Source organism: Pholis gunnellus (assembly GCF_910591455.1).
Source record: "Pholis gunnellus genome assembly, chromosome: 9".
NCBI lineage: Eukaryota > Metazoa > Chordata > Actinopteri > Perciformes > Pholidae > Pholis > Pholis gunnellus.
The window spans coordinates 1780887-1808273 of record NC_136535.1 but is presented as its reverse complement, the minus strand read 5'-3'; the positions used below and the strand labels follow the sequence as shown (position 1 = coordinate 1808273).

At 42.7% G+C, this 27387-nt stretch overlaps 1 protein-coding gene across 10 annotated transcripts in view; it reads left to right on the top strand.

Moving 5' to 3' along the window:
- myo18ab (myosin XVIIIA b) overlaps positions 1-27387 on the top strand; it is a 138339-nt gene that overhangs the window by 12857 nt on the left and 98095 nt on the right. For 5 of the 10 annotated variants that reach the window (XM_079166144.1, XM_079166143.1, XM_079166137.1 and 2 more), the window contains exons 1-7: positions 15088-15208; positions 19258-19367; positions 19746-19777; positions 20311-21531; positions 23245-23307; positions 25646-25711; positions 26360-26447. In XM_079166144.1, coding sequence (XP_079022270.1) covers positions 19328-19367; positions 19746-19777; positions 20311-21531; positions 23245-23307; positions 25646-25711; positions 26360-26447 — 1510 coding nt within the window. In that variant the 5' untranslated portion in view covers positions 15088-15208; positions 19258-19327. Of the gene's footprint in view, positions 1-15087; positions 15209-19257; positions 19368-19745; positions 19778-20310; positions 21532-23244; positions 23308-25645; positions 25712-26359; positions 26448-27387 lie in introns of those variants that run through there. The other 5 variants (XM_079166136.1, XM_079166142.1, XM_079166139.1 and 2 more) reach the window with 4 other exon arrangements.

Below are 27387 nucleotides of genomic sequence, written 5' to 3'. Positions count from 1 at the left end.
CTTTATTTGTGTCTCTAGGATTAACACTATCCTATGTTGATCCTTTTTTTTTCTACATGCAGTCTGAGACAGGAAAGGAAGAAGGAAACAGCAGTGAGATCTGTGTAATAGGCCCTTTGTGATCTCATGTTCAAGACTCATTCACGAATAAATGGATGTCTTTGGTCACCATCTACAATTTGAATGTCGACGTCTTAGTCCAAGGCTGTGGACTCTGTGGACTCTTTTTAACTACTCACAAATCAACCCCAAGTCCAGTCCCTGTTCAGTTTTAGTCAAGACCGAATACAAAGGGCATCAGTCTAGTTCATGACAACAATAAGTCATATTTAATGTCTTGAACCATTCAGTCTGCTCTTAATGAAGTGTGTGAAAGGCAAATTGTTTCAGTGAGATTCTAAGGATAGAAAAAATGGTGCAGAGTATTCCTTCGGTGATGTCTAGCTTACAAACCTAAGGCTTGTGTGAATGACAACAAACAGGAATTTAGACAATGTGTAACCAGCAGACTGGTAAGAATGAGTCATACCACACATGAATGCATGGTGTTTGTGTGTGAAAGAGCTAATACCCCTAATCATACAAACTTGTTCACAAACCTCCCAATGTTCTCTGACTTGAGTATCTGAAAATAGAAATGACAGGTTTTTATCTGCTCGAGAAAGTGCTTTAAAGTCCATCAGTCAGATGGGGTTTCCAGCAGAACCTGCATCGATGCAGCTGTTTGCATAGTAAATGAGCAGGATTGGTTTTGATGCTCGTGTGTTGTGAGTTTCATGTCAGCCTCAGTGTGTGTGTGTGTGTGTGTGTGTGTGGGGAGCAGTCAGGTCAGACCAGGTAGGAGACAAGAATGCCATCAGACGAGTTGAGAACAATGTGTGTAGTGACACTCGCATCACTGGTGACACTGTGGAAACACAGTGCCAAGCGAAGATGTAGCTAATGGTAGACAGAACAGTGGCTGAACCTCAGAGTGGATGGCTGAAAATATCACGCGACGGATTTCTATTCTCATGAACACACACACACACACACACACACACACACACACACACACACACACACACACACACACACACACACACACACACACACACACACACACACACACACACACACACACACACACACACACACTCATACACACACACAGAACGCCTGAAATAGCAAACTGAAAGAATTTACCTGCTGCGATATAAATCACAAAAATGGATGTGCTTGTGGTGCAGTTTCATGTGTGTGATTGAGTTGATAAATGCCCTGCTATTCTAATGAATAACAACATCCATGAGGCAGTAAAACAAAAACTAATAACGTGTTTAACATATAAAGAATCAAACCTCATTGGCCAGAAGTATGAGGGTCAGAGAACAGATGAAATCCTACAACTCTATACTGTTTCTGTGAGGCGGTGCTTACAGTAGGCACAGCAGCACGGGTTAGCATGCTAACTAGCATCAAACACAAAGTAGAGCTGAGGCTGATGGGAATGTCGTTAGCTTTACAGAAAGGAACCTGATGATGGCACTACAGAAGAAAAGTTAAGAGATCAGCAAAGTTATCACAATTCATCCTGAGGTGAACATGAAGGCCTGAACCACATTTAATCTAAAAGCTAAATATCTCACGCTTAAGGGTAAAGTCAGTGGGATTCATCCTCTGGAAACCATGAGTGTCTCTGCAGATGTCATGAGAATCCATCCAGTAGTTGTTTATACTGTGTATATATATATATATATATATATCAGTCGGTTCCAAAGTGGTGAACTCCATGACTTGACATTAAAAGGAAAACTCAGCACAAAGTTGAATAAACAAAATTATATTAAATGCACTTCTTGTTGCCTTCTTAAAAGTACTTTAATAAATGCATATCTATCTATGCACAATGAACATAAGATCCATTTGATAAAGCAGGAAACACTGACAATGAGCCAATTAACACCTTTCAGAGGAGACTGTCCTCATGAGAGATCAGTCTGATATGCTTCATTCAGTTATTTCCACCCTACATTTTCAACTTTCATTCATGCCAACTGTATCAAGTATGAATATACGTACGTACATACAAGTTCAAGTTGGCTGTCATATACATAAAAAGTACAGTTGTACATACTGCATGTGAGCTAATGGGAATTGATTGTGTCCCACTTTCTTGTTGTTCTCTGCGTGGGCACTGTCAAATTTTACAAAATAGGCAGTAGAAATATTTTGTATTTTATCAAATCAATAAATAATGAAATTGATGAGAGAATGTATACGCGGATCCTTAAAGTCTGGGTGAAATCAAATTTGAGATTTGTTTCTATACACATTATACATGTTCATAAAAACGTGAAAAGACTGAACTTACTGAATTGTGGAGTCAGACTGTTAAACAGTTTTTCACCATTTTTGTGTTCAGGATTTTTCAAAATATTCAAATATGTCTAGATGTATTTAACACAAACAGAAAACTGTTTAATGTAGATCAGCGATGTTTGGCCAATACCTGATCGGCTCAATAAGGTCTGTTTTACTGGTGCTTCCCTAGACACGTAGATGAAGCCAATGATACAGATTCACTGTCTGAAAAAGACTTTACTTGCTTGACAACACATTTGACCATCACTAGCTGCTTGGATAATGGAGATTGAATAGCCCGACTCCACTGGCCAGAAAGCTTCTATCAGTGGGTGGTATCGGTATGAGTTTGCATCTTCATCAGTGGTGTAGATTAGTCTTCTCTGTGATTGCTGACACTGAGTGATACTGATTTGTCACAGACATCGCTCTGTGTTGCCCGTCAAAGGATTATGTGTGCCTGATGCTCCTGATTTACCAAACAAGAAGGTTAACATGACACCGTTTGGCTCTTAATCCTCTTTCCTACTTATTCGCCTCTCACTTGGTCTCTCATAGCCTCTTGGAGCCAAGTAGCCAGATCAGGGTCTCCTACCAGATTTGACACTGTGGCTGAGCCGGCTGTCCTGCTGGGAGCTAATCCTTAGGGATTAACCACGGCTGCCACGGTAAGAGGGGGTGTTGTTAAATGAAGAGGACGAGGCACTGGGCTAAACAGATGAGCAGTAGTAGATGACTAGTCAAACAAGTGAATGTGTGTGTGTGTGCTCTTCTGTCTGTTTAAGGGCCGCACACACACACGCACACACACGCACACACACACATACACAGCTGGAGATGTAAAATTATGTTTTATTAAAATGCTTCAAGACAAACACTCATTACAGATGTATTACAAAGCAAATAACATGGAATCAAATCATGTTAAATCCAAATTGAATCAAGGAGGTCGATAAACAAGAAGCCTCAGTGGAATAAGTCACATCCTGCATGGAAGCATTTGGTCCTCCTGGGCTTCTGAAAACAATGGTGGAGTTAATTAATATAATGTTATTTATTTATTTGCTTAAGTAGCAGACACTATATGTTTTTATCTTAGTCTGAGCTTTACTCATGTCCATTGAGCCCAAACATGTTGTGTATTTGCTGAACATTGTCAGCAAATACACAACATGTCTGGATTGGGATAGCCGTTCTCTGACTATAAAAGGATGAAATGTGTGTTTCCTTAGACGTACATTGTGGTGAGGGCTGAGGCCTGGTCAGGGCTCAGAGGACATAGGTACTCAGTGTTTCTCAGATAGTTGTAGTGTTTTTACTGTCTGCTTGTTTAAATGTGGCAGTGCATTTGTCCATGTCGCTCCGGCCCTCCTGCCTGCTTCAGAGTGAGGTTCTCCCCTCACTTTTGTTGAATTATTCACAGAGATGCTGCAGCCCCGATGAATAATACAGCAGACTGCTGCAGGAGAGACTCTTCGAGTAAAGACGGGAGGTCTGGAGAGGTGAGAATTACAATGAGGGGTTTGGTTTCACAATCAGAAGGAGCCATCATACTACCTCAGTACCTACTGGTTGGGACAAAACTAAACGAACCCCTGTGGAACAAAACTCTGCTCATATCAGTACAGTGTCAGTGTGACTGTATGAATAGAGGGACAGGAAATGGCAATTCAGTCACAGCATCAAATGCATATTAATCTGCAGCTGAAAATAGTCCCCATAAAATTAGCGAAAAACTCAAATGTTTGCCTGCCATAGGAAATGACTGAACCATTTATAAAAAGTGAAAATAAATGAGTGATTTGTTAAAGATTATTGCCTTTAGTAGGTACCAACAGGCTTTGGGGCTTCGAGCCTCTGACAGTACAGGGATCAGAAAGTACTGAGAGAGGGACCAACATATTGTTGGTTTTGGTCTTTCATGGGACCTTTTGAGGATAAGAACTATATGCATTAGAATAGTGCCAGCCTCTACCTTTTAGTTCAAATGATTGTGATATTTTATAGCAGTAACTATAAGCTATGAGGCTAATGTGAAGATGATTGGTCGGGATGCAAAAATCTGAATCAATGCTAATGCAGCATTATTAAATGGGTTGGGTGTTGACCATACCTGACCAATCCACTTGTAATGTTATCAGAATATTCGGTATTTCCATTGCAATTAGTTCCATCCATTTAGGCACAAAGGTCCCCCATCTCTGTTTTTAGTATCCCAACAATCCCTGGGTCCATACATACTCATGATCTCAAGAGTTCTCACTTTGTTAAAAAGGACCACTGGTCGTGGGTTGGTGCTCAGGATTGGCACATATCATTACTTGAGCGTTTGAACTCTGAGAGAAGTCTCAGATCAGGATTGAGTCCTTTCAGAAGGAGATAACCAATGAGTGGTGGTGCAGCAGCACTGTGTCAGAAGGGCTTGTTTGGCCTCTCTCAGTGCTGACCGTGCTCACTGAAAGCACACAGTCAGCAGTCTGCTTTCTCTCCACACTAAGCGCAGTGACACAGCAGCTCTGTCAGAGCACCTGGCTGTTTCCATGGTAACAATCGCTGCTCACCTGTCACTGTGATTTGAGGGCAAACTGATGGTGTGGTAGGCTGGTTGTTAACTCTTTAAGGTTAGACCAGTGGTCCCACGTCATGTAAACATAGATGTCTTCCAGTCAGTCCACCTCTGAGATGGTTGATTTACTGAGGGGCTGGACCCTCCCCTTCACTGTTCCTCATGGGACCTCATTTCAGGAAAAAATACCTTTGGTTGTCAATGGAGAGAAATATCTTTTTTTACCCCGTTTGAATTGTGGCATGACATATGATGTCCATTTCAAAGATCATTTTGCAAGTTGACGGTCACAGTTTGTAGTAGCAGCATTTGGTTTTGGTGTGAAACCTCTCAGTGAACTACATCTTCTTTTTGCAGGGCTTTTCTTTCAGTACAAACTGTTTTCTGCACAGTTGAAATAAGATGAGGCTACATGCACTACTAATATTAGTAGTAGTATTAAACTATTTGTAGAATTAGATTCCAGTGGGGGATGTCGACCCAAAACCCAGGGGTTCGATGTTTGTCGGGCAGGTGACAAAGCAGCATTCTGGGTAAGTTATTATTAACTTCCAGAAACTGTAGGAGACAAAAAGACAAGTTATATTGTGGACTATTGTTAGACTGTGGTTGGTATTACTGCCCCATGTGGCCATACGTGGCATTACATTGTTCATAAATTGGCACCGGTCGATGGCATCAATCTTTTTGGTACCAGCTGTGCACAGGGCATGCGGCTGACATATTTAATGTTTTAGAACAAATGGTGAAAGACTTTTAAGCTTGTGTTAACTACAGACCTTATTTCAGGCTTCTAACCAAAAACACATTCAAAAAACACTTTGACTTCCAGGTGAGGGAACAGAAAGTTAAAGAAAGCTGACTCTCTTCTGGATCCTAGGACTCATTCCTGCAGCTCTCTCAGTCCAACATCCACCTTCTCTTTCCCTCTCTTCCTCTCTCTCCTGTGTGTCTGTCTGTCTGTCTGTCTGTCTCTCTCTCTTCTCTCTGTTTGCTTTTCTGTCTGTCTGTCTGCCTGCCTCTGTCTGTCTTCTCTCTGTCTCTGTCTTTGTCTCCTCTCTGTCACTCTTCACCTGAAGTAAATGTTTGAATGCAGGACTTTTACTGTTTGATATGAATAGTTCTACTAATAGTGAATAGTTTCACTTCAGAAAGAATGTTCTGAGTACTGTTAATACATGTTGTTATTATGTAACGGTTGAGACTCCCAGTATGTTGTCAGTTTATTGAAATATCGCTGCGACACACAGGCAGCCGTTTAACCATTTATTTTACCGTTATGAGTGTTGCATATTCGAACGTTGTTCCTGTAGGCGGTCTGCTGGTACTTGTTGACTCAGGGAAGAGGGAAAAGTTCAGTTTTAACGTTATTCAGCATTCACGTAGCGTTAGCAGGCCATATCCAGCTGGACTGTCCTGAAGCTCCGCCCCCGCTGCTGCACACAGTGCTGTTTATTTGTTTATTTACATTTTATTCATATTGAATATGTTTCATGTCTAGATTGCAAACAAATTAAAAAAAGCAATCCATGAAGTGTTTTATGATGCCAAAGTTCTTGTAGTGTTAGTGTGTGACACCATTTACTTATTTTGTCAAATAAAAGGAGATCATGTTTATACTCCTCAAAGTATCACATGTGTAGCTGGCATGCAAAGAAATAGACCGGAAAAAGAGACATAAGGCGACGCAGTGAATCATGTGATATTTTAGACCAATTGCAGACCGATAGTAGGATATAGCTCGGCCAATGAGCTGCTTTGTTTTCTCCACTAATGGCTTCTTTTGTTCACGTCAACATGCTAAAATTCAGTGAAGCCTCAAACATACAGAAAGTCAATGTGCCAGTCCTACGCAATCACTCCACACACACTCAGTCAAAGGCCACACTTCAGCACATGTCAGTTTATCTGCTGCTCAGTTTCCATTTGAGCAAACAGGGCAGTGATTGGCTCTGTGTTTTATCTGCTGCTCCTCAGCTGACCTACGCCCTGGGGCTCATTGTGCACTCACTCCTGTCACTGCTCTGTGTCGCTGTGTTCATAAGTTATTAACTAACAACATCATTACCTGTCAAAATGCAAAATACCACTGTAGTCCAAAAATGTCATCACATGTGAAAAGTGAGTGTGAAGGAACGTCCTATGGATCTGTCCACTGACCACTGTGGTGTCCTTGAGCAAGGCCCTTAACCCCTACCGCTCCATGGAGCTGCTCAGAGGCCAGCAGATCAGACTGGTGTCACTGGGCAGCTTCTGTGTGTGAATGAGTGTGACTGAGTGAATGTGAGCAGGGTGCTCCTGCAAAAGAGAAGCTTCCTCTCAGTGAAACTACCCTGAATAGAAACAGAGAAACTACCCTGAATAGAAACAGAGAAAAGTTCTCCTGATCCTGACACGCACTGTCCCTGATTAACTGATAAGACTGTCATCTTTAACGTCACTAATACTGCACATGCTGCTGGAGACGCTGTCTCTATTTGTATTTTGAAGCACTTGACCCCTTGCCCTTTGACCTGGCACTTGAGGTCAGAGCAGCTGGATTATTAAGAGTTGTGTAAAAAGCATCTTCCTTGTTTTGTCCTTCCCACCCATTCCTCAGAGACCTGTGCAGCCAGACACAATGGACACACTTGGAGTTCACTTGATGTGAAGCTGAAAGCTGTTTAGTCTGTTTGTCATGTTGTGAGATGGGGGTTCTCTTCTTCTCTGGTATCTCATACTGTGTGTGTGTGAGTCTGTGTGTCATTTTTATGTTAGCGTCACATGTACCACAGCCACACACAACATGCACCCTGTGTGACCTACATCTGCCACCCTGCACCACAACGCTGAGGCATGACACACACACACACACACACACACACACACACACACACACACACACACACACACACACACACACACACACACACACACACACACACACACACACACACACACACACACACACACACACACACACACACAGACTTGGTCTCTGACGGCCTCTGCTTAACGGCAGGACAACTCTGTCGTTCCATTAGGTGTTGGTTCTTTTTACACAGAATCAGGGCTTTAGTTGTCACGGCCTTAGAGATGCTCTTGAACACTCAAATGATTGTCAGAGATTTGCAAATAAATGAGGATGGATTCATTTTAAGCTTAACAAGTTGAGTCCAGTCCAGTAAATCTGGGTCTTTAACATTTCCAATATTTGTGCCGCTATGATACAAGAGTGTCAGTGCCGGTACCAAACACTAGAGCTATGTCTGACACGCATCAGCATGGTGCACACCAGTGTGAGTTACACATCCATCAACATGAAACACTACACTTTTTCAGCTATAATGTTTGTAGAGATGATTGTAATGTTTGTTTTTATGTAAATGTATACGTCGTTTGACTAATTGATGGACTATATCTAAAGAAACTGGAAACAACTTTAGATGCCACGCAGAGAGAATTGAGTTTGTTGTTCTGTAACACAGTCTGTACCGGTTACATCTGTGAGTATCCAGTACAGAGTTGGGTCTGGCTCATGTTTAGTCTAGTCTAGAACAAAGACTGGAGGGAGACTGAAACAGCTTGTCTCGCTCTGTCTGAATCTATTTCATTTACTTAGAGAATCTTGTTTGTTTACCACGTGTAGAAAAATAAATTACAAAACCAACAGGTGTGGTTTAAGGGTTTGAGTTCTCGTTTGATCAACCACCTGTCGGCTGTCATGTCAGCAGTCCTCATGGTGGATTGCCGGGTTTGAGTCCAGCTCCCCACATGTGTGTCTTTCCTTGTGGAACCAGCTGCTGGGGACTATGATGGTGTGTCGTACTAACCAGTGGCAATCAGTCAGTTCAAGGGCTCACCCTCAATCCTGTCTACGTGGGAAAAATGATTAGTGTGTGTGTGTGTGTGTGTGTGTGTGTGTGTGTGTGTGTGTGTGTGTGTGTGTGTGTGTGTGTGTGTGTGTGTGTGTGTGTGTGTGTGTGGGGGGGGGGGGGGGGGGGGGGGGCGGGCGGGCGCTGTCACCATCTGCGGAGCTCCTGACAGCAGAGAACATTAGAGTACATTTTCCTGGGTGCATTACTGGAATGTCACATGCCATTGAGGAAATGTACATGTAAATGTACATGTGCACCATGCTGATGCGTGTCAGACATAGCTCTAGTGTTTGGTACCGGCACTGACACTCTTGTATCAAGTGACCCTTTAAGTCCCGCCCCTCGAACGCAGCCTGACCAATCGTCAGGTGGTTCAGTGGTTAAAACCTAAAACGTTACATTTCTACGAAAAACCCGTCGAGCTAACATTAGCAGATTACCTCAGCACGTCATTAACTAGCATAAACACATATTGTGTCTACAATATGTGTTTCATGGATATATCCAGGATGTCAGGGATGGACAAATGTTTATGATTGTCACACTGCAAGAAAATCTGTGTGCCATGGAAAATTGTCAATTAAAATAACAAATCAACACTATACTCAACAGTTGGACGCTGGACATTACAGTTAGTTTACTGTACCTACTTAAATATTATGATTTGATGTGTAATTATGTAAATAAGTCAACTTAAGGCAGGCAGAAATGACCAAATATTGTTTTCTGTTCATGGCCTAGAGCCCTATTTAAAAGATTACGTTGCAAATGTAGCTGTAAGATATATATCTGTCTAAGATGAAGATGTAAGGAACAGAACAGGCAGAAATGGTAAAATGCTGGTGGACACATACAGTGACATTTATTAGAAATTCTAGTTTATTAAAAAGATTCATTTTAAAACGGGCAGCGGGCCACTCTCCTTCTGTCTGCTTCTTTCCGAATTCACTTTTCCCAAAAATGAGATCGATTCAATTAGTTCTGACTTCCAGATGCAGCTAATAGGATACTAAATATTTCAGAACAGTTTCAGGCCAAAGGTGTGCTCCTCTCAGCTGATCTGGCTTTACATGACACACTTCCTTTCATAGTACTTGTAGTCACTTTTGAACACGGTGTTACATCACTGCATTTCTCTCCTCGCCCTTCTTACCCCACCCTCCTCTTTAAGCTACACTCTATTTCCAAAGACAGCCCAGCCTGTACACCACCACTTCCTCCTGCTCCTCCTCCTCCTCCTCCTCCTCCTCCTCACTGTCAGCTGGACTAAAGCTGTCACTACATTCATTTCACAGCGTGGTTTGCTTGCACTTTATCTTCATCACTGTGCAGATCCTCCTTAGAATATCATGTCAGCCTCTAGAAAATAATAGAGGCTTTGTGTGGCTGCAGGAATCCAAAAATCATGTGGAGCTTTTCCTGCTCCTCTGGCTCCATCTACTGGTCCACAAGCAGAGGTGGTGGGGAACTAATACAGTGGGGAAAAAAAGTATTTAGTCAGCCACCAATTGTGCAAGTTCTCCCACTTAAAAAGATGAGAGGCCTGTAATTTTCATCATAGGTAAACCTCAACTATGAGAGACAGAATGAGAAAAAAAAAATCCAGAAAATCACATTGTCTGATTTTTAAAGAATTTATTTGCAAATTATGGTGGAAAATAAGTATTTGGTCAATAACAAAAGTTCATCTCAAAACTTTGTTATATACCCTTTGTTGGCAATGACAGAGGTCAAACGTTTTCTGTAAGTCTTCACAAGGTTTTCACACACTGTTGCTGGTATTTTGGCCCATTCCTCCATGCAGATCTCCTCTAGAGCAGTGATGTTTTGGGGCTGGCGCTGGGCAACACGGACTTTCAACTCCCTCCAAAGATTTTCTATGGGGTTGAGATCTGGAGACTGGCTAGGCCACTCCAGGACCTTGAAATGCTTCTTGCGAAGCCACTCCTTCGTTGCCCGGGCGGTGTGTTTGGGATCATTGTCGTGCTGAAAGACCCAGCCACGTTTCATCTTCAATGCCCTTGCTGATGGAAGGAGGTTTTCACTCAAAATCTCACGATACATGGCCCCGTTCATTCTTTCCTTTACACGGATCAGTCGTCCTGGTCCCTTTGCAGAAAAACAGCCCCAAAGCATGATGTTTCCACCCCAATGCTTCACAGTAGGTTTGGTGTTCTTTGGATGCAACTCAGCATTCTTTCTCCTCCAAACACGACTAGTTGAGTTTCTACCAAAAAGTTCTATTTTGGTTTCATCTGACCATATGACATTCTCCCAATCCTCTTCTGGATCATCCAAATGCTCTCTAGCAAACTTCAGACGGGCCTGGACCTGTACTGGCTTGAGCAGAGGGACACGTCTGGCACTGCAGGATTTGAGTCCCTGGCGGCGTAGTGTGTTACTGATGGTAGCCTTTGTTACTTTGGTCCCAGCTCTCTGCAGGTCATTCACTAGGTCCCCCCGTGTGGTTCTGGGATTTTTGCTCACCGTTCTTGTGATCATTTTGACCCCACGGGGTGAGATCTTGCGTGGAGCCCCAGATCGAGGGACATTATCAGTGGTCTTGTATGTCTTCCATTTTCTAATAGTTGCTCCCACAGTTGATTTCTTCACACCAAGCTGCTTACCTATTGCAGATTCAGTCTTCCCAGCCTGGTGCAGTTCTACAATGTTGTTTCTGGTGTCCTTTGACAGCTCTTTGGTCTTGGCCATAGTGGAGTTTGGAGTGTGACTGTTTGAGGTTGTGGACAGGTGTCTTTTATACTGATAAGGAGTTCAAACAGGCGCCATTAATACAGGTAACGAGTGGAGGACAGAGGAGCCTCTTAAAGAAGAAGTTACAGGTCTGTGAAAGCCAGAAATCTTGTTTGTATATAGGTGACCAAATACTTATTTTCCACCATCATTTTGCAAATAAATTCTTTAAAAATCAGACAATGTGATTTTCATCTCATTTTGTCTCTCATAGTTGAGGTTTACCTATGATGAAAATTACAGGCCTCTGTCATCTTTTTAAGTGGGAGAACTTGCACAATTGGTGGCTGACTAAATACTTTTTTTCCCCACTGTACAAGATACCTGCTGCCTGATATGTGTGCATGTGTGGTGGACCGTCTACGGTTGAAAGCTTTGCTTTAGTACAGACAGAAGGAGAACATCTCACTGTGTTGCTTGTGTGAGAAAAACTAAAGTCTGAGTTGTATTCTTAGGCTTCACTTATTCAACCCCAACTTGTATGAATATTATCATATCTATATATATATATATATATATTATCTATCACTTTAAAACTTCAATATATCGACAGTGACATTTTGACTGGTGCATTCAGTGTGACTAGTAAGCCTTTTGTAAAGGGTTTAACAAACACAAGGTCCAGGTGCTTGTGTTTCCATCTTGTGGCGGTCGTCAGCATGTGAAGTAAATCTTGCATTTGAAGATTTAGCATGCTGAATGCTAACTGCAGAACATATCATGCACACACATGTGACACCTACATGTATACACAGTGATAACTAGTTAGACTGTCATTTAGATGTGACAGTGTTTACTTATTAGAACATCTTTTCTGTTGGAATGAGACAGGTGGTACGTCTGTTTGTGAAACAATTAAAGCTCCTTTCAACTTTTTGGAAAGACCCCACACTGTCAGTCTTAAGACTACCAGTTCTCAGTCCATGAATACTTTATTCCATTTGTTGTTACATCCTCCATGTATCCATCTTGTGGTGGCTTTGTAATAACAACTGGAAAACATTGTGGTGCTACATCTCCCAGTCTCTCTGTGGTATGTGTGAGAGGATTTGAGGAAGACAGATTGGAGGTCGTCTCCAATCCAATCCAGGACTTCAGTGCTGAAGGGTTCATGAATCTGTGGTGGGAATCAGCACAAGGGTTTAGAAAACTAAATAACATAAAAAAACAACTTCATTGTAAAGGGAGAGAACGGCTGGACCATCAACATGACTCGCTGGATTCATTTCTGAGGGAATCTGTGAAGAACAAGACAGCAGCTGCACTACTGCTATGTGACACGTTCACTGATAACACTAAGATTCAGTATCGCATAAAACACACTACAAAGAATTTAGTTTGGTTACTGTAATAAAGCTTTTATTGTTTTATGTCACATTGTCGTTATTAAACTGATGCATAGTATCTTAGTTACCTAAAAGATAAGGTGACTAAAAATGGCCTCCGTATTTTCAGTGTGGGCGACTAAAAGCCGATGTCTGGTTGTCAGCGTGGCAACAACCACTTAAACAGTTAGTGTTGAACCTGGTGAGCCTGGTCATACATCTCTGTTCACTCATATGAGCATGAACTTGACTGTGAGGTTTTCATTCAACTCTAGTAGTGTTGAGAGTCAGCATCACAAGAAGAGGTCGAGCTGTTTCTCATTCAGTGCCAGCAGTGAGGGAAGCACATGTTCCACTCTGCTTCTGCTTTTCTTTGCTTTAATGGTTTCACACAGGAAGACGATGCAACTTCCAACACACTCAACCGTAGACATGTAGAACGTTGGAGTCCTGTGTATCTACTGATACAGAGGGGACAGCAGAGAGAGCTGCTGAGACCGTTTGAGTTAGCTGTGACGTACAGACAGCTGAGCTGCTGGACCACCAAATGATGCTTGGACAAAGTGTAAAGGTACGTTACCCGTAGATACGACGGAGCATCATAACTAGCTTCTGCAGAGATTCAGGAACAAGTGCCACCAGACCCATGTGTCTGTTAGCGTTAGCTATCCAGCTAGCTGGCAGACTGTTGAGCTGCTGTGATGCATCTGACTGACAGAGATCCATAGTTAACATTTGGAAAGCTGTAACAGTGGAGCCACCTTGCATTTAGTTTCCCCTTGCTGTGTCTACCATGATGCAACTTATTCTTAGATTCCAGTCTTCTGTAGAAAGCTCTGCTGTTGGTCCAGCCCTCCTGTTCAGCTTCATAACGGGTTCCTTGAGAGGAATTCAGCTGCAGCAGCATCATAAAAGTCTGCCCCAAAACTTTCTTTGAGGAATTTCATCATTCTGCTCAATCCATCTTAAAAAGCGAGCCATTTGAAAAGTGTAACCTCCTCAAGTGTCGGTTCAAAGTTAATTCTAGACCACATTTTAAATTGGAGTTTAAAGTTTAGGTGCAACAAAATGAAATGTAATTTAGGCTTAGAGTTAAAATGTGACGTTAAAAGAGAGTTTTGAATTCAAGCTAGTTTTAAAGTTTCAAGTTAAACCACTCTTTAATGAAATGAATCGTAAATATTTGAAGAATGTCTATCTTCTCCACCTGTCTACTGCTGAAACAATTGGTCTACTCACTCATTATTTATCAAATGTTTGCTGTTATAGATTACATGTATTAATAAAACAATGTTGGCATTGTTTTCATAATGAGCTTTAATGAGCTATTGTTAGAAACAAGTACTAAAACCTTAATTTATAAAATACATTTTACAAGATTACATTTGAACACATCATGATAACGTGATCATTTACTTTCATCAAATACTCATTTTTACCGAATGGAGCTTGAACGCACCATAATGTAACTAAATGGAAGCATACATTATAATAACAGCTGTTGCTGTCAACGTTCCTAACGTCAGCTCTCCTTCTCAATGTATCATCATCATCTGTTCTGTGTCTCCAGTATTCATCATATTACCGTATTAGCTCAATAAAATGGACTAATGAAACTAATGAATATGTGACACAAAACGGCAAGTGATTATTGTGACCAGTAAGAAATGTACTTGTCTGGTGGATTATTTCATCTTCCAGTCCACTAAACCGTTGAGTAAACAAACTCCAGTGTAGCACTATTGTGTCAGATGGGCCCCTGAAATAGCCTGAATGCACTATGTCACGAGTCCTATATTTTAGTATTGGTGACCTACAACAGTTACACTAACGGACCCTGAGCTACGTTTCCTTCCACACACACACACACACAAGCACACACGCACAGACACACACACGCACACACACACAGAAAGACACATGGGCACACACACACACACACACAGAAAGACACATGGGCACACACACACACACAGAAACGCACATGGGCACACACACACACACACAGAAAGACACATGGGCACACACAGGAGCAGCTAAGACGACAGCAACTGCAGCAGTAGTGTGGCTGCTGATTGGACCGTGGAGGTGCTGGGGGGGTTCATGGAGAGCAGAGGCTCCTATTTTTACCCCAGCTCAACACCCTCATATCACAACAGCTGTCCCCACGTCTCTGGTCTGTCCACCGTCAGGAATAGCCGGCCTATCGGAGCCTCCCCCTCTCCTCGGCTCTGCTGTTTCACTTTCCACTGTGCCTCCAGCCGCTAGCTCGGATCTCCTCGACTCTGGCAATTTGTTTCTGTTTTAACGGTGACTGTGGGAACTATTTGGATACAGGAGTTGTGGAATTACTTCAGTACCAGGTAGAACATTGTGTGATAACCTTTTAACCAGAAGCGGGGTCTTTTACGGAAAATCTATGGCAAGCATGGGCCCTCGAGGGCCCACAGCCCGTGGCACTATTTTTAAACTACAGTTAGCTGAGGGGCAGCTTTACTGGTTTTCTAACTGATCGTAGTATTTTATAATAGCAGCCTTTGTGCCAAGTGATGGTTCCTCTTTTCCTACTCAGAGGTTAACCAGAAAGAGTGGTGGAATTTAGAAGTAGAAGTGTGTCTGCTCTGAAGAGGTAGGGACATGCTCAGTGTGAGCTCATGTGCTTGTGTGACTGTTGGGAAATGTAGTCTAGACTGAGATTAAGTGAACTTTTGTTGTTTTCAGTTCATATTAACAGAGCTGACTGTGCCATTAGTTGTGGTACTCTGATAAGGTCTTTATTGCTTTAGTTAAATGTAAAGTTTTGAGGTGTTTGCATTCAGACCGATCACATTCAGACTCACTGTTATTGAGGCTGAGTGATCATTCAGTATTCTAATGTTTGGACTTTTGGCCAGTTGTAATTGTACAAATGTATGATGTTCTTTTACAATAAGGCAAGGCGTGGTGTCATTTAATTATGTGGAGCACAGTTCTATGTTTTGAACATCAGTTTGCTCATTTGATGTTATCTTTCATATGTGAACAATCTCAAATTTCTTGGTCATTTGTGAGGAGGATTTCAGCCATATTGCCTTGTTTTCATGATTCACTGAATTCTGGCCTGTTGTGACTGGACTACCTGGGATGCTCATGTGATGTGTGACTTCAACTCCACCTCTATGTTTTGGAGCCAAGAAGTTTGACTTTCACTGACCAAATCCCACCTATTTTCCCAGAAAGACAGTTTCACATATTTCTTCATTGTGAGATCAATAGACCCTTTGCCCAGTCCGGGCTGTGAAACTCAGACCGGCCAATCATAGCCTAGCATCGGCCAGCTCCCAAAAGGATGCGAGAACTATCTGGCTCTGCTCCATGGACTCTCATTCAGATGTTCTTCATGTTCTGGCTGGTTCAGTGGAGCTCTTCATGGTCAAACATTGAGTAATAGTGATACTCGTTACCTGGAGATGTTGGAAGGAAATATACGTTTCTAAAACGTTATGTTAAAACCTGTGGAGCTAACATTAACAGAGCATTAGCACTATGCTACGCTAGCTACTGAAGGTATACTGAATGTATGCACGTGCTGCTTTTGCTTTCTAATAATGATTGTAACAGTGAATAAAGACCTACCTGGCTTCACAGGAAATCACTGTCATTGTCAGGCAATCACTTTTTCCTTGGCTCTAATCTTTCTTCAGTGGGTGCAGTTAATGTGTGGCTCCATGGTAACGCAGCTCTGACAGCTGGACCGAAGAGCAGCGGGGGGGGGGCTTAGCATAGGGTCAATTATGAGCCTCCTGAATTTTCAGCCCAAATACCATCAGAGTTATCATTAAAGATTTCCACTTTGGTCTCCATGAATCTGAAACTCCTCATTGTAGGACCTGTGCGATGTACTCAGATTAATATTATCAGATGATCTTTATGTTATATGGGAGGCCTCTCTGGTTGGAGACGTTGGTTTGCAGGTTACTGACACGAATTGCAGATTAGAGGTCTTCCATTCTGTCCCTAGTATCTGAGACCTGTCCCCGCACTAGGACGAGTTAGGGTCCTGGTGTATTGCAGCAGATTTCAAGTCTCTTAGTCAATATGTCTCATACCTGAGTGGACCAAGCAGGTTCTCTATCTGATGTGCATTGTTGCTGTTCTCTCTCTTCTTGGGTCTGTTCAGGTCTGATTCTACTCTGGTATATGTGGACTGGGTCTGACTTATCCTCAGTGTGTTTCACATTCGAGCCTCCCTTTTTGTAAATGAATGACTGCAGATTTTCCGTGGGTCTAGTTTCCGTCAGACCTCTCTACAGATATAACCGGTCCACTATCAACAGTAGCACAGCAACAAGCAGCTGCTGTGGGATGTGTGTGAGCTTGCCTTTGGCTTTGTAGACATGTGGACTCTGTTGACTCCATTCCAAAGACACCCTGTGCACAATTTGCTATGTGAAGAACAGACGTGGGTCACATGAGGTCCACTGGTAACACCAGACCAGAGCAAAAAGGTCCATTGCCTTTTGTCTTTAAGAACAGTGAATTGATATCCAAGTTAACCCTCATACAGAATCCAAACTAAACGTTCCCCTGGCTGTTCTAGGAACAGTGAATAGAACACGCAGGCTGTTAATCAGGCAGTACGAGTCAAATGATTGACAGTGATTGTTTATATGTGTGAGTGGTGGTCAAATGCTGTTTGAATGTTATGAGTGTATAGTTTGGCTTGTGATTTGTTATTTCTTATTACATATTTATTTTTCTGTAATGAATATAATAGTACAGCTTAAATACAGTATCAATACAGTATCCTCAAGCAAGTTTCTACCATTTGTTTTCATGGAAACAGAACATATTGCATTATGAAATGTGCTTCCATTCAATATTTTCCAGGGAGACAGTAAGGTGGTGTGGTTTGATAGTTGGTGTCAACTTATCTGTCCATCTAAGATGTTTGTGTGATGATGTGTGACTGCAGCACCGCTGTGGGGGCTTTTTTGGCCCCTGGTGGCCTCTCTCTGAGGGGGGAGTCTGGCCCACATCCCTACAGTACCACTGTCTGGTCCAGAAATAAACCTGTTAGTCAGCGTTCTAATTCAGAGACCTCTGATAAGAGCCAGACTTGGACACTGACATGCTGAAAGCCTCCAGTCCAAGTCACGTAGTTCAAAGCAGCTTTGTTCTGTTTTGTGTAAAACTGGTTAAGATGAGCAAGACAAGGCAGAAACCCTGGACTTAACCCTTTAACGTCAGGCAGCATACCAACAACTCTCCTGAGACGGTATGACTCCTTTTCCAAAAATGACACTGCCTGTTTTAGATGGTGGTAAATGTATTTTCCTACTGATGGAAAGGCCTGATCACACCACAATCACATTATATCAAATCCACACAGTACCCACTCATTAGGGACGGGTTTGATCACCGTCACCGCTCACGTTCGGTCACTGTCCTTACCGAGAGAAACACACACACAGGAGAGACGGTAGCGGATGCACTACATCACTCCCAGCCAGGTCATACTGTCTGTGGTTACGAACAAACCATCTTCATGCTCTGTCTTGGCTGAGAACCGTGCACGTCACATGGAACAAATAGGGACGCAGGCCTAATCTCTAGATGAACTGTGTCTCCAACAGTGTCTACGCTGCTTATTTTCAAACACGTTCCTCATGAGGGTTAAGAGGTAAAAGGTTCCGTCAGCTTTCAAAGAAGTAAATTCTATTAAGTCTAATGTAATTCCCATGTTGGCTGTGGTGAAAAGAGTTGAAAAGACTTCAGTAAATAAGTGGAAAAAAAGCATTTTTTTTCCTAAATAGTCTTTAATTCATTCCCAACTCAAAACAACAGCATGGCTGTTACTAACTGAATGAATCACATTACATTTATATCTGTTTTTAAACGTATCATTTTTCTTTATTTCCCTTCTAAAGTAAAAAGAGGTGTGTTCTGAATGCAGTATCCGGTTTACTTTTTTTTTAAAAATCTCCTCGTGTATATATTCCGTAGAAGCACTGGTGGTCAACCCTGCAGTACCGTTGTAATATGGATATTGAGATATTTGGTCAAAGATATTGTGGTATTTGATTTTCTCCATATTGCCCAGCCCAAGTTATGATCATGAAAATGTCTCAAAGCATTCTAAAATAATTGTTTGACATTTGTCCAGAGCCCTAGTCACAAGGATACATCCCCATTCATTGAGTTCTGCAGGCTGTAGTTGGATGATGATATCCTTTGACTTTTGAGTGTTTTTGTGTTTTCATTTCTCTAAACCTGCCCTAATCTCCTGTTCATCCTCTGCTTCTCCCAGAGCCTATTCTCTGCTTTGCTCAATGTGGCTCTGCCTACATTGAAAATCCAATTGTCTCTCTAGCCTGAAGATCCTCATTTCTGTTAATCTGTCTCTGTGTTCTCACCATTCTTCCTCTCCTAGCTCCCCTCCACCTCCTCTTCCTTCTGCTCTCATCTCATCCATCACAGCCCATGACAGCAGATCAGCCAACATGGCATTCTCATCTCGCTTTTCCTTCTGGGAGCAAAAGGGAAGTCTCATTTGGACATTTCATAAAGCACTCTTACACTGCATGGTGTTACAGTGTTTTACGCTGTGTATTAACATGTGTGTCTTTAGATACGTGTGGCCTTTGCTTGTATCACACTAAGAATGTGATGGCTTTCACTCACATGTACAAGCACATGTTATAGTAGCTGCGACTTTGTACCACCTATCATTTGCTGGACACATAACCAGTTCACTTCCAATGCAGTGAGTGCTTTAAGTTTGAGCTCTTGAGTGTTTGTATCTAGAGAAAGAACAGATCATGTGCATGCTTTGAGTTTTGCACGGCGTGTGACGGACAACAGCTTCATGGAGTGTTCAGGTTTTGATCTAGTTGTCTTTTTGATATCAACACATTTAGGTCAAAGAAGATGACAACCCAAGAAGCAAAAGTGTAAGTAAATGCTGTCCCTTCTGCCTGGGTCCATGTGTTTCTCCTCAGAGTAGTCATGTTAGAGCTGTCTTATGTCTGCCAGGTCTTTATCGACGTGTTCTTTGTAGAGAACAAAGTCCAACTTCATGCTGTATTGTGTGCAAGACATTGGGCCACGTGCAAGGACATTTACATATTCTGAACCTCTTTCAACTGAATTCTTTTTCTTAGGTTGTTAGTACAAGTGTTTCATGTGAGGTTTTCAGAAAAACAATCTTTAGAGACACAACCTTATCATACACATTCCACCCTGATGAATCCCACCTGGACATCAGCAGGTGCATGTTCATGAGATTTGATCATTGACTTCAGTCCACTTCTGCTCAGATAGACAGTTTTTGTAGAGTTGTGCGTTGCATTTGTTGTGATTGTTCAGCGTACCCATAAAGGTACTAAATCTTTTGAGTGATTATTAAAGGCATAACGACATGGTGCTTACATATTCCTTCATCATTCATGTCCTTACACCTCCTCTCTTTCCTCTCTACGAGTAGTCAGACAGTGAAGGGCTGCCCAGCCGGTCCAAGTCAGTGTCAGCTCTAGACCCTGGCAGGGGGTTATTCCGAGCAACAAGTCCCCCATCAGTTTCCCCCATGGAGTCGGTAGCCCGGGTCAGAAGTCCCTCCCCAGCAAAAGTCAGGACACTTGTTAAAGTGCCTGAACGCTTCAAAAGCCCTGAACCAGCGTCAAAGGCGGCTGAGCAATTTAGGAGCCTTGAACCACCACAAGCTCCTCTGAGCCCAGAGCCAGTTATGAACAGTGAGCGAGAGCTAAATGGCATAATGGGCAAAAGTGCGGTCAATAGTACAGCCAGGGGTGATGTCAAACTTTCAGGCACCAGCACCAGCCAGACGGATACTACAGAGGACAAGGGTCTGACACGGAAGAAAGTAGTAAAGGTGGTTCGCCGTGTAGTCAGGAAGGTGCTGCCCACAGAAGAAGAAGAGACTACTGTGCCAACACAACCCTCACACAAAGCTCCTGCTGCCGAAGCAGTTAAAGCAGTGCTAGCCCCAGCTTCAGTGTCTAAGGCCCCCACGAGGTCAGGGTTCTCTTTTAAACATGACGTCATCAAAACGGAAGACAAAGACGACATTTCGCGAGGATTGACAAACCTCATGGTCAGAGGCAGGACCAGGGAGCCTCGCCCCAGGGTATGGAAAGATGAACGACCAGAACAAATAGAATTGGAGAAGAATAATGAGAAGACAGTCGGAAAAGTTGCTGAGTCGGAGGAGAAGAAAGAGGATAAAACCACCCTAAAGCCCCACAAGATCAATCACAAACCTATGAGCACTAGTCAAGGTATACAGGAGGCCAAACCTGCCGTGGTTGCTGTAAACCCCACCAGCACATTTTCTGAGCACTCCTCTCCAAGGTCATCCAAATCGACTCATTCCAGACCCACATCTCTCCCACCAGTTGTTGGCTTTATCCCAGTTCCCAAGCCCTCACCCTTGTCTCCGCCTCCTGGCTTCATACCTGCACCCAAACCAACTGCTGTCAAAAAACCCACCCCTACAAATCCTCCTTCTGCCACACCAGTGGCCCAAAAGAATCCCTCCCTCACTCCTCCATCGCGTTTCATCCCAGCTCCTCAAACCTCTCCACTTGCAACCTCTATGAGCCCTGCTCCTCCCCATCCCAATCCCAGTGTAGTGGCTCCCCCTCAAGGAGTAATTCCCATTCAACAAACTGCCGTCAGTCAACAAGAGGTACACTGTCCACACTTCGCATGTCTGCTCAGCATTTGGGACACTGGTGTGGAAAGTGCATGAACATTTGAAATGCATGTTTGAAATAGAAGAGCACTTTGGGGTTTGCTTATAGATACCATGTGTGTGTGTAACCTCAGTGTGGCACGGTTTTAGAGTCACTTGATAGCCATTGTAAGCATGCTACAGAATATAAAAAGGAACACAAAATATTGCTTACCTTCAGAATTACAAGGGCAAATAAGCAGGATAGAGAATAGCTACTCTGTCCTTCTGTTCAATTGTCCAACGCGTTGGTCTAGAACAAGAAAGGGTTTCAACATCCATGGGTATTGAAAGTTCATACTCAATCCTCAATGGGAAAGAGACAGCGTAGCCAATGCTGTGCGTTAGCCTAGCAAGATCATGGTCAGTAATGAATGGAATAAAGCAAAGATGCGGGCTCAGGTCAGGTTGTGCCTGACATTCTGTAGTTGGGCCTTTAGACTTTTGGTCTTTAGTCATTATATTTGTCTTTCGTTTCACTGGGCACTAAACAAGTTATTTATTTTACAAGTCTTCTTTTTTTCAGTGTCTTGCTCCAGGGCAACAGTGGCAGTTGAGGAGCTGATGATCATAATTCATCATTCTGGTGACGGATCAGTCACACACATTTTATTTCCTCCTCAACTGTTGATTTCCTAAAAAACTTGGATTTGCTGTCAAAATAGCAGATTGTTTATTGTTAGAGATTCTAAAGCATCTTCATTTTGCATATTTTAAGTGCTTGCTCTTTTTGAGTTTCTTGAGCACTGCAACCCTTTCTCTGGAGTCTACCATCAAAAACAGACAGACAGTTGCTACTTTATTCCATGAGATCTCACATAGCGGAATGTAGCTCATAAGCCTTGTTTACAGAGGCAGAGTCCCACCCGAGACTGTTCCAAATGAGGGACTTCAGTAGCCCAGCGTATCTCACTAACAGGAAACCCATGTAGAGCCAATTACTGCAGTGCTGCATTGTAGGAGAGCAACTCAAAACCTATGAACAGGCACAGAGAGCACAACTCTACAGATAGAAGACATAGTTACAAAAAGAACATTATTTCTGGCTCTTGCTGAATTTGTGCAACAAAGACCTCACTGGGTCTCAGTGGGCTCCAAAACTAACCAGCACAGTCACTCTTGGAAGGAATTCTGTTCCTAGATTCTCAAAGCATTGACTGTGTCATATTTTGGGATGGAGGGATGTATTAGATTGGAAATCCATTTTTTTTTTAATTAGCTGGATAGTTCAACTTCCTTATGACAAATCTTAATGAATCAGGGTTTAACCCCACAGGCTGAAGAACGCCAAATTCATTGGTCTGCTGTGCTGGGTTATTCATTCATTCTTTTTTTAACCAAACAATTGTACTGTTGTGTGCGTGAAGCATTGATTTGCTAGTGTGCATGCTGACTGGAGCACCATTGAACACTTACCTTTGGGAGTGCTAATAACATGGTCTTTTCAAATCAGATTCCAAAGTAACCCAAGATGCTTTGTAATGTTGATGACAGAAGTGTGAGTGTGCAGAGTGTCCTCTAGGGAGCATGAGTCAAGACACTCTTTGATTTGTGAGAGGAGTACATCACATATGCATTTGTTTTGTGACGTTGCGCTCGTGTAGTTGTGGGCTTTGTTCAGCTTTATTAGTACGCTTAGTGTCGATGTGTTACTGCTTTGACCTTTAGGAGGAACCGCTCAGTCCCACCGAGGAGGCTCAGAGGCGCCTGATGAGGATCTTCAGTGCCCCTGTAAATCACCCTGCTGTCCATCTGCATATTATTGATGTCTTGGTTTGGCTCTGTCTCTTTGTCTCTTGCACAACTAAAAACAGCAAACCTTTGTGCCGTTAAACACACATTTAGTTTAACAGTACTACAGACTGAGTCAAATTAACACCGCTGATGTTCCCTTAAAAAGAAGTCTGCATTATCAGCTTAACTCGGTTGGTTCTACTGCATGTGTCTGCTTCTCCATCTCAGAGTTGGCTTACAGAACGCTCTCCTAGGCTGCATGTGAGGCATGGTGACTAATGCTAACAGCCTGTTAGCATTAGTCACCATGCCTCACATGCTTATTGGTGTATACTTACAGACACACAGCAGACACACTCCTGCTCTCCTGACTGGGGCAGAAGAGTTGTGACTCATGACGGAGTGAAATATTTCCCCCTTTGCTGTTGTCCTGCCTCAAACGTGAGGCAGGCTGCTGTCAAAAGTCCAATCTCAGTTTCCCAGTTGAACATTTGAAATCTTTGCTTGCCTTTGTGGTCTCATTGGAAAGCCCTGTAATATTGGGTATCTGCCCATATCAAGTCCGGTCCAGTCTTTTGTCTAAATGTGGATTATGAAACATATATCCGACACATTGAAATAACAGCTGTAAACCACTAAATCGAACACTTGTTTGTATGATGTGTATAAAGTGGAGGTTCCTCCCTCTCAAATGATCGTAGGCTGAGTGTAGACCTCGAATCATCTCCACCCCATGGTTACTCAGTGCAAAGCCATTTCACTTCTCCATTACGTACAAGTGTCCATGCTCCTCTTCTTTGCTTTCATGCACTGCATTTTCTTTCTCCAAAGTTCCATGTTGACCTTTTCTTCTTCTTTGTCCCCTCATTCTCTGTTCTCTCTCCATACCCCAAACACACTGCTTTTGCTGGTTGTCGTTGTCTTGCTGTGGTTGCTTTGTGGCTCAGCTGGAGCTGCCAGTCACTGTTTCGTCTTCTGCCCACGCCCCCACCCCTGCTGCCCCGCTGTCCCAGGGCCTCCTCCAGGTACCGCAGCCCTCCAGCCTTCCTCTGGGCCTCCTGGCTGGAGTTTGTGCTCGTGTGACTTGTCAGAGTGTAAGGCCCGGAATCCTTCTAACTTTTCCTCATTTCCCATGTCTGCAGTATTTCCAACATCTGTATTATGCTGTGACCAATACAAAAAGATGAAAGGCTAGGCTACAGGATTTAATCTAGTCAGCGTTCACTTTTATTCTCATGGTTGATATGTGGATCAAACCCTTAATGGGAATTGATTCCAGAAGCACTATCTGACTGATCAGATTTGGTTATGATTTATTGTTAACCTTACTGTGACTGTAAGCCTGGTGGTTTTGTCTCATGGTCTAAATACTTTTGGAGACATTATGTCAAGCTACAAAGGATACAAATAAGGGGAAACGTGACATTTTTCTTTATTTGGCACGAAGGGAACCACATTTTAAAGAATGGTCTGATAGAAACCTCTAGCAATGGTCTGAGAATAATGATCCAGTACAGAGATAGGTGAAGGGTTTATGTAGTTGTGTTTAGGCAGGATGGGTAACTCCTGAGATCTTTCATTTGAATGCTGTAAAAAAGAAATCCAGCCATTGTGGGTTTAAGAAAGTTAGCATTGGAGCTATTTTTTGACCAAAGTCTGCTAGGTGGCATAACTACAAAACAGAGCAACAAGTTGAGTCAATATATGGTGATAAAGTTGTTAGGTGACACGGTGCAATGCTTTTTTTAAGGTACCTTTTAGAGTAGATCTATTTTGTTCACTTTTAGCAGAGCCTGACTAGCAGTTGCTGAATTAGGTTGAGCATGTCCTTAATTTCTGTTCGTACTGGCAACACGGATGAAAGTGACAATTCTTCACTGAATTCTACCTTCTAAACAGTCACTGATTTTTCTCATCAGGCTGATAGAAGCGACCTGCATGGGCTTTGTGTCTTTTGGTTGGCATGTATGTATGCTGGTTATATCTTAATAAAGAGCTATGTGTGAGTGTTGTGTGGCACATTATTACATTCAGGCGCTACCTCAATGTTTTTTGTTGTCATGCAGCCATTTTATTCCATGAATCTGTTTGAAAGTGTGACATTAAAGCTGATCTAGCATGAAGCCAGCAAACACATCCCAACAGGTCCTTTCATAGACGATCACACTTGTACACTAACTGGATTTCTCTCACACAGCTGTGCTGGATAAGTATGACAAAGTTCTCTTTGTTCAGATGCAATGCTACGCGGTTAATGCTCCATTTATCTGTGTGCTTATGTATTACTCGCATATAACTGTGACCTTTGACCTCCTCATGCTGGCCAAATGCCCAGGGATCAGTGGAAGAGGACCCTGTGGCCCTCCTTCAGGCCTCTCATGCTGCAGCTCAGCAATCCCAGGTCTGAGTGTACTCCTCCACCAGCTCCACCATCGTCACCCTGCTCCGTAGAATGTTGTGCTGTGTTGTGCTCACCCTCTGCTTGCCAAGTGCAGTGTGTCTTGTTCACTTCTCCCACTACTATGATGTGAAACCAGTAGTTAAGACTGAATTATTTTCTTTGGGTTTACATCCAAAATGATCACTATTCATTTTTCTTTACCATTAATGTGCTTTAAGATGTGTTTCTATTATTTAGTTGTATTGTTGTGGTGTTCCTCCCTCACTTTTGTCCCGTTTGTGTTTACTGAACCCAGGTAATCTCTGGTGTTTCTGTTACCTGGGTTGCCATTAAAACCCCAATCACCCCCCCTAAGGCTTGTTTTGAAGTTTGTGACACACAAACATGCACACACACACGTTGTCACACAGCAGCCTGAAGGAGCAGCAGTGCTCAGTGGACTGTGAGGCCTTTGAGTCCACTGTCATCCACTGCATGGTCATCATCTTGGCAAGCTTTCCCTTAATAACCTTTCAGCATGTGCTGGTTATCAAACTGGTGTTTTCAAACCGACTCAGTGTGACTACGACTGGTCCAGTGACTCAACAATAATACTTTCCTCGTACCTGTTCTCCACTCATTTTTCTCCTTGTCCTTTCTGTCCACCAGGTGAAGACAGAAGAGCAGATCACAGCGGAGCAAGTCTGGTATGGATCAGAGAAAGTCTGGCTTGTCCACAAAAATGGCTTCTCCCTGGGTGAGATGGATTACTTTGCTTCCTTCTTAAATGTTCCGATGTCGGACATTTCTAACCTTTTGGGGGACAATTCTGCTCTCTCTGTCTTTTACTTAAATTTCATCTTGTACACCAGTCAAGTATAATGACAAAGATAATAGGATTTGAATAGGTTTTTAGATGGATTCGTATTTTATGTAGTTGTCTGAATTGCAGTGTGATTGTGTTTCTCAATGACATAGCTTTTAAAGTTAGGAGGAAATAAAGAAAGATAAAATGGGAACCGATCCAAATTCATTTAGCACCTTTTTGGCAAGTGAAATGTCATCACTGCACTTATTCAGACGGGGAAATAAAGGCAATGTTTTGGGCATGTTCTGCCCTTAGTTGACGGTGATAGTGGAGAGAGACGGGACATGTGGGAAAAGACGGTAGGAGAATGTTGCAGCAAACGGTCAGGCCAGATGGGAATCGAACCCTTGACCACATGGGCACAAATGAGCCCATGTGGTCTAGGATTTGACTCCCATCTGTCCCATCTTTGTCCTAACTGCTTCGTTATGGGGTCGCCCAGCCTTTCTGTTTCTTAGGTGTCATTGCTGCATTTTAATATATTCACTTTCCGTTTTAATACATCATACTGTGTTCTTGGCCCAAATCCTCTCTGTCTGTAGTTGTTATCTCACAATAATAGACCATGCCTTGTAACTTTATTGTTACTGATTAGTTTTCTGCTGATCGACTTCTGTCGACAGTTAATCTTTAATCTTTGGGGAGTTGCATGTATGCAACAGTTTTTCCTTCTGTCCATCACCAACAAACAGTTCCAGCACGTAGCTCCTCCTAAAACTACAAATCTGTTGTCTTCATGTACAGATTAAACAGAAGGGATACAACATGTTAATCAGTGTGCTGTAGAGGGGTTGATGTGATTCAAATTTGAACACAGCCAGGCTAGCTG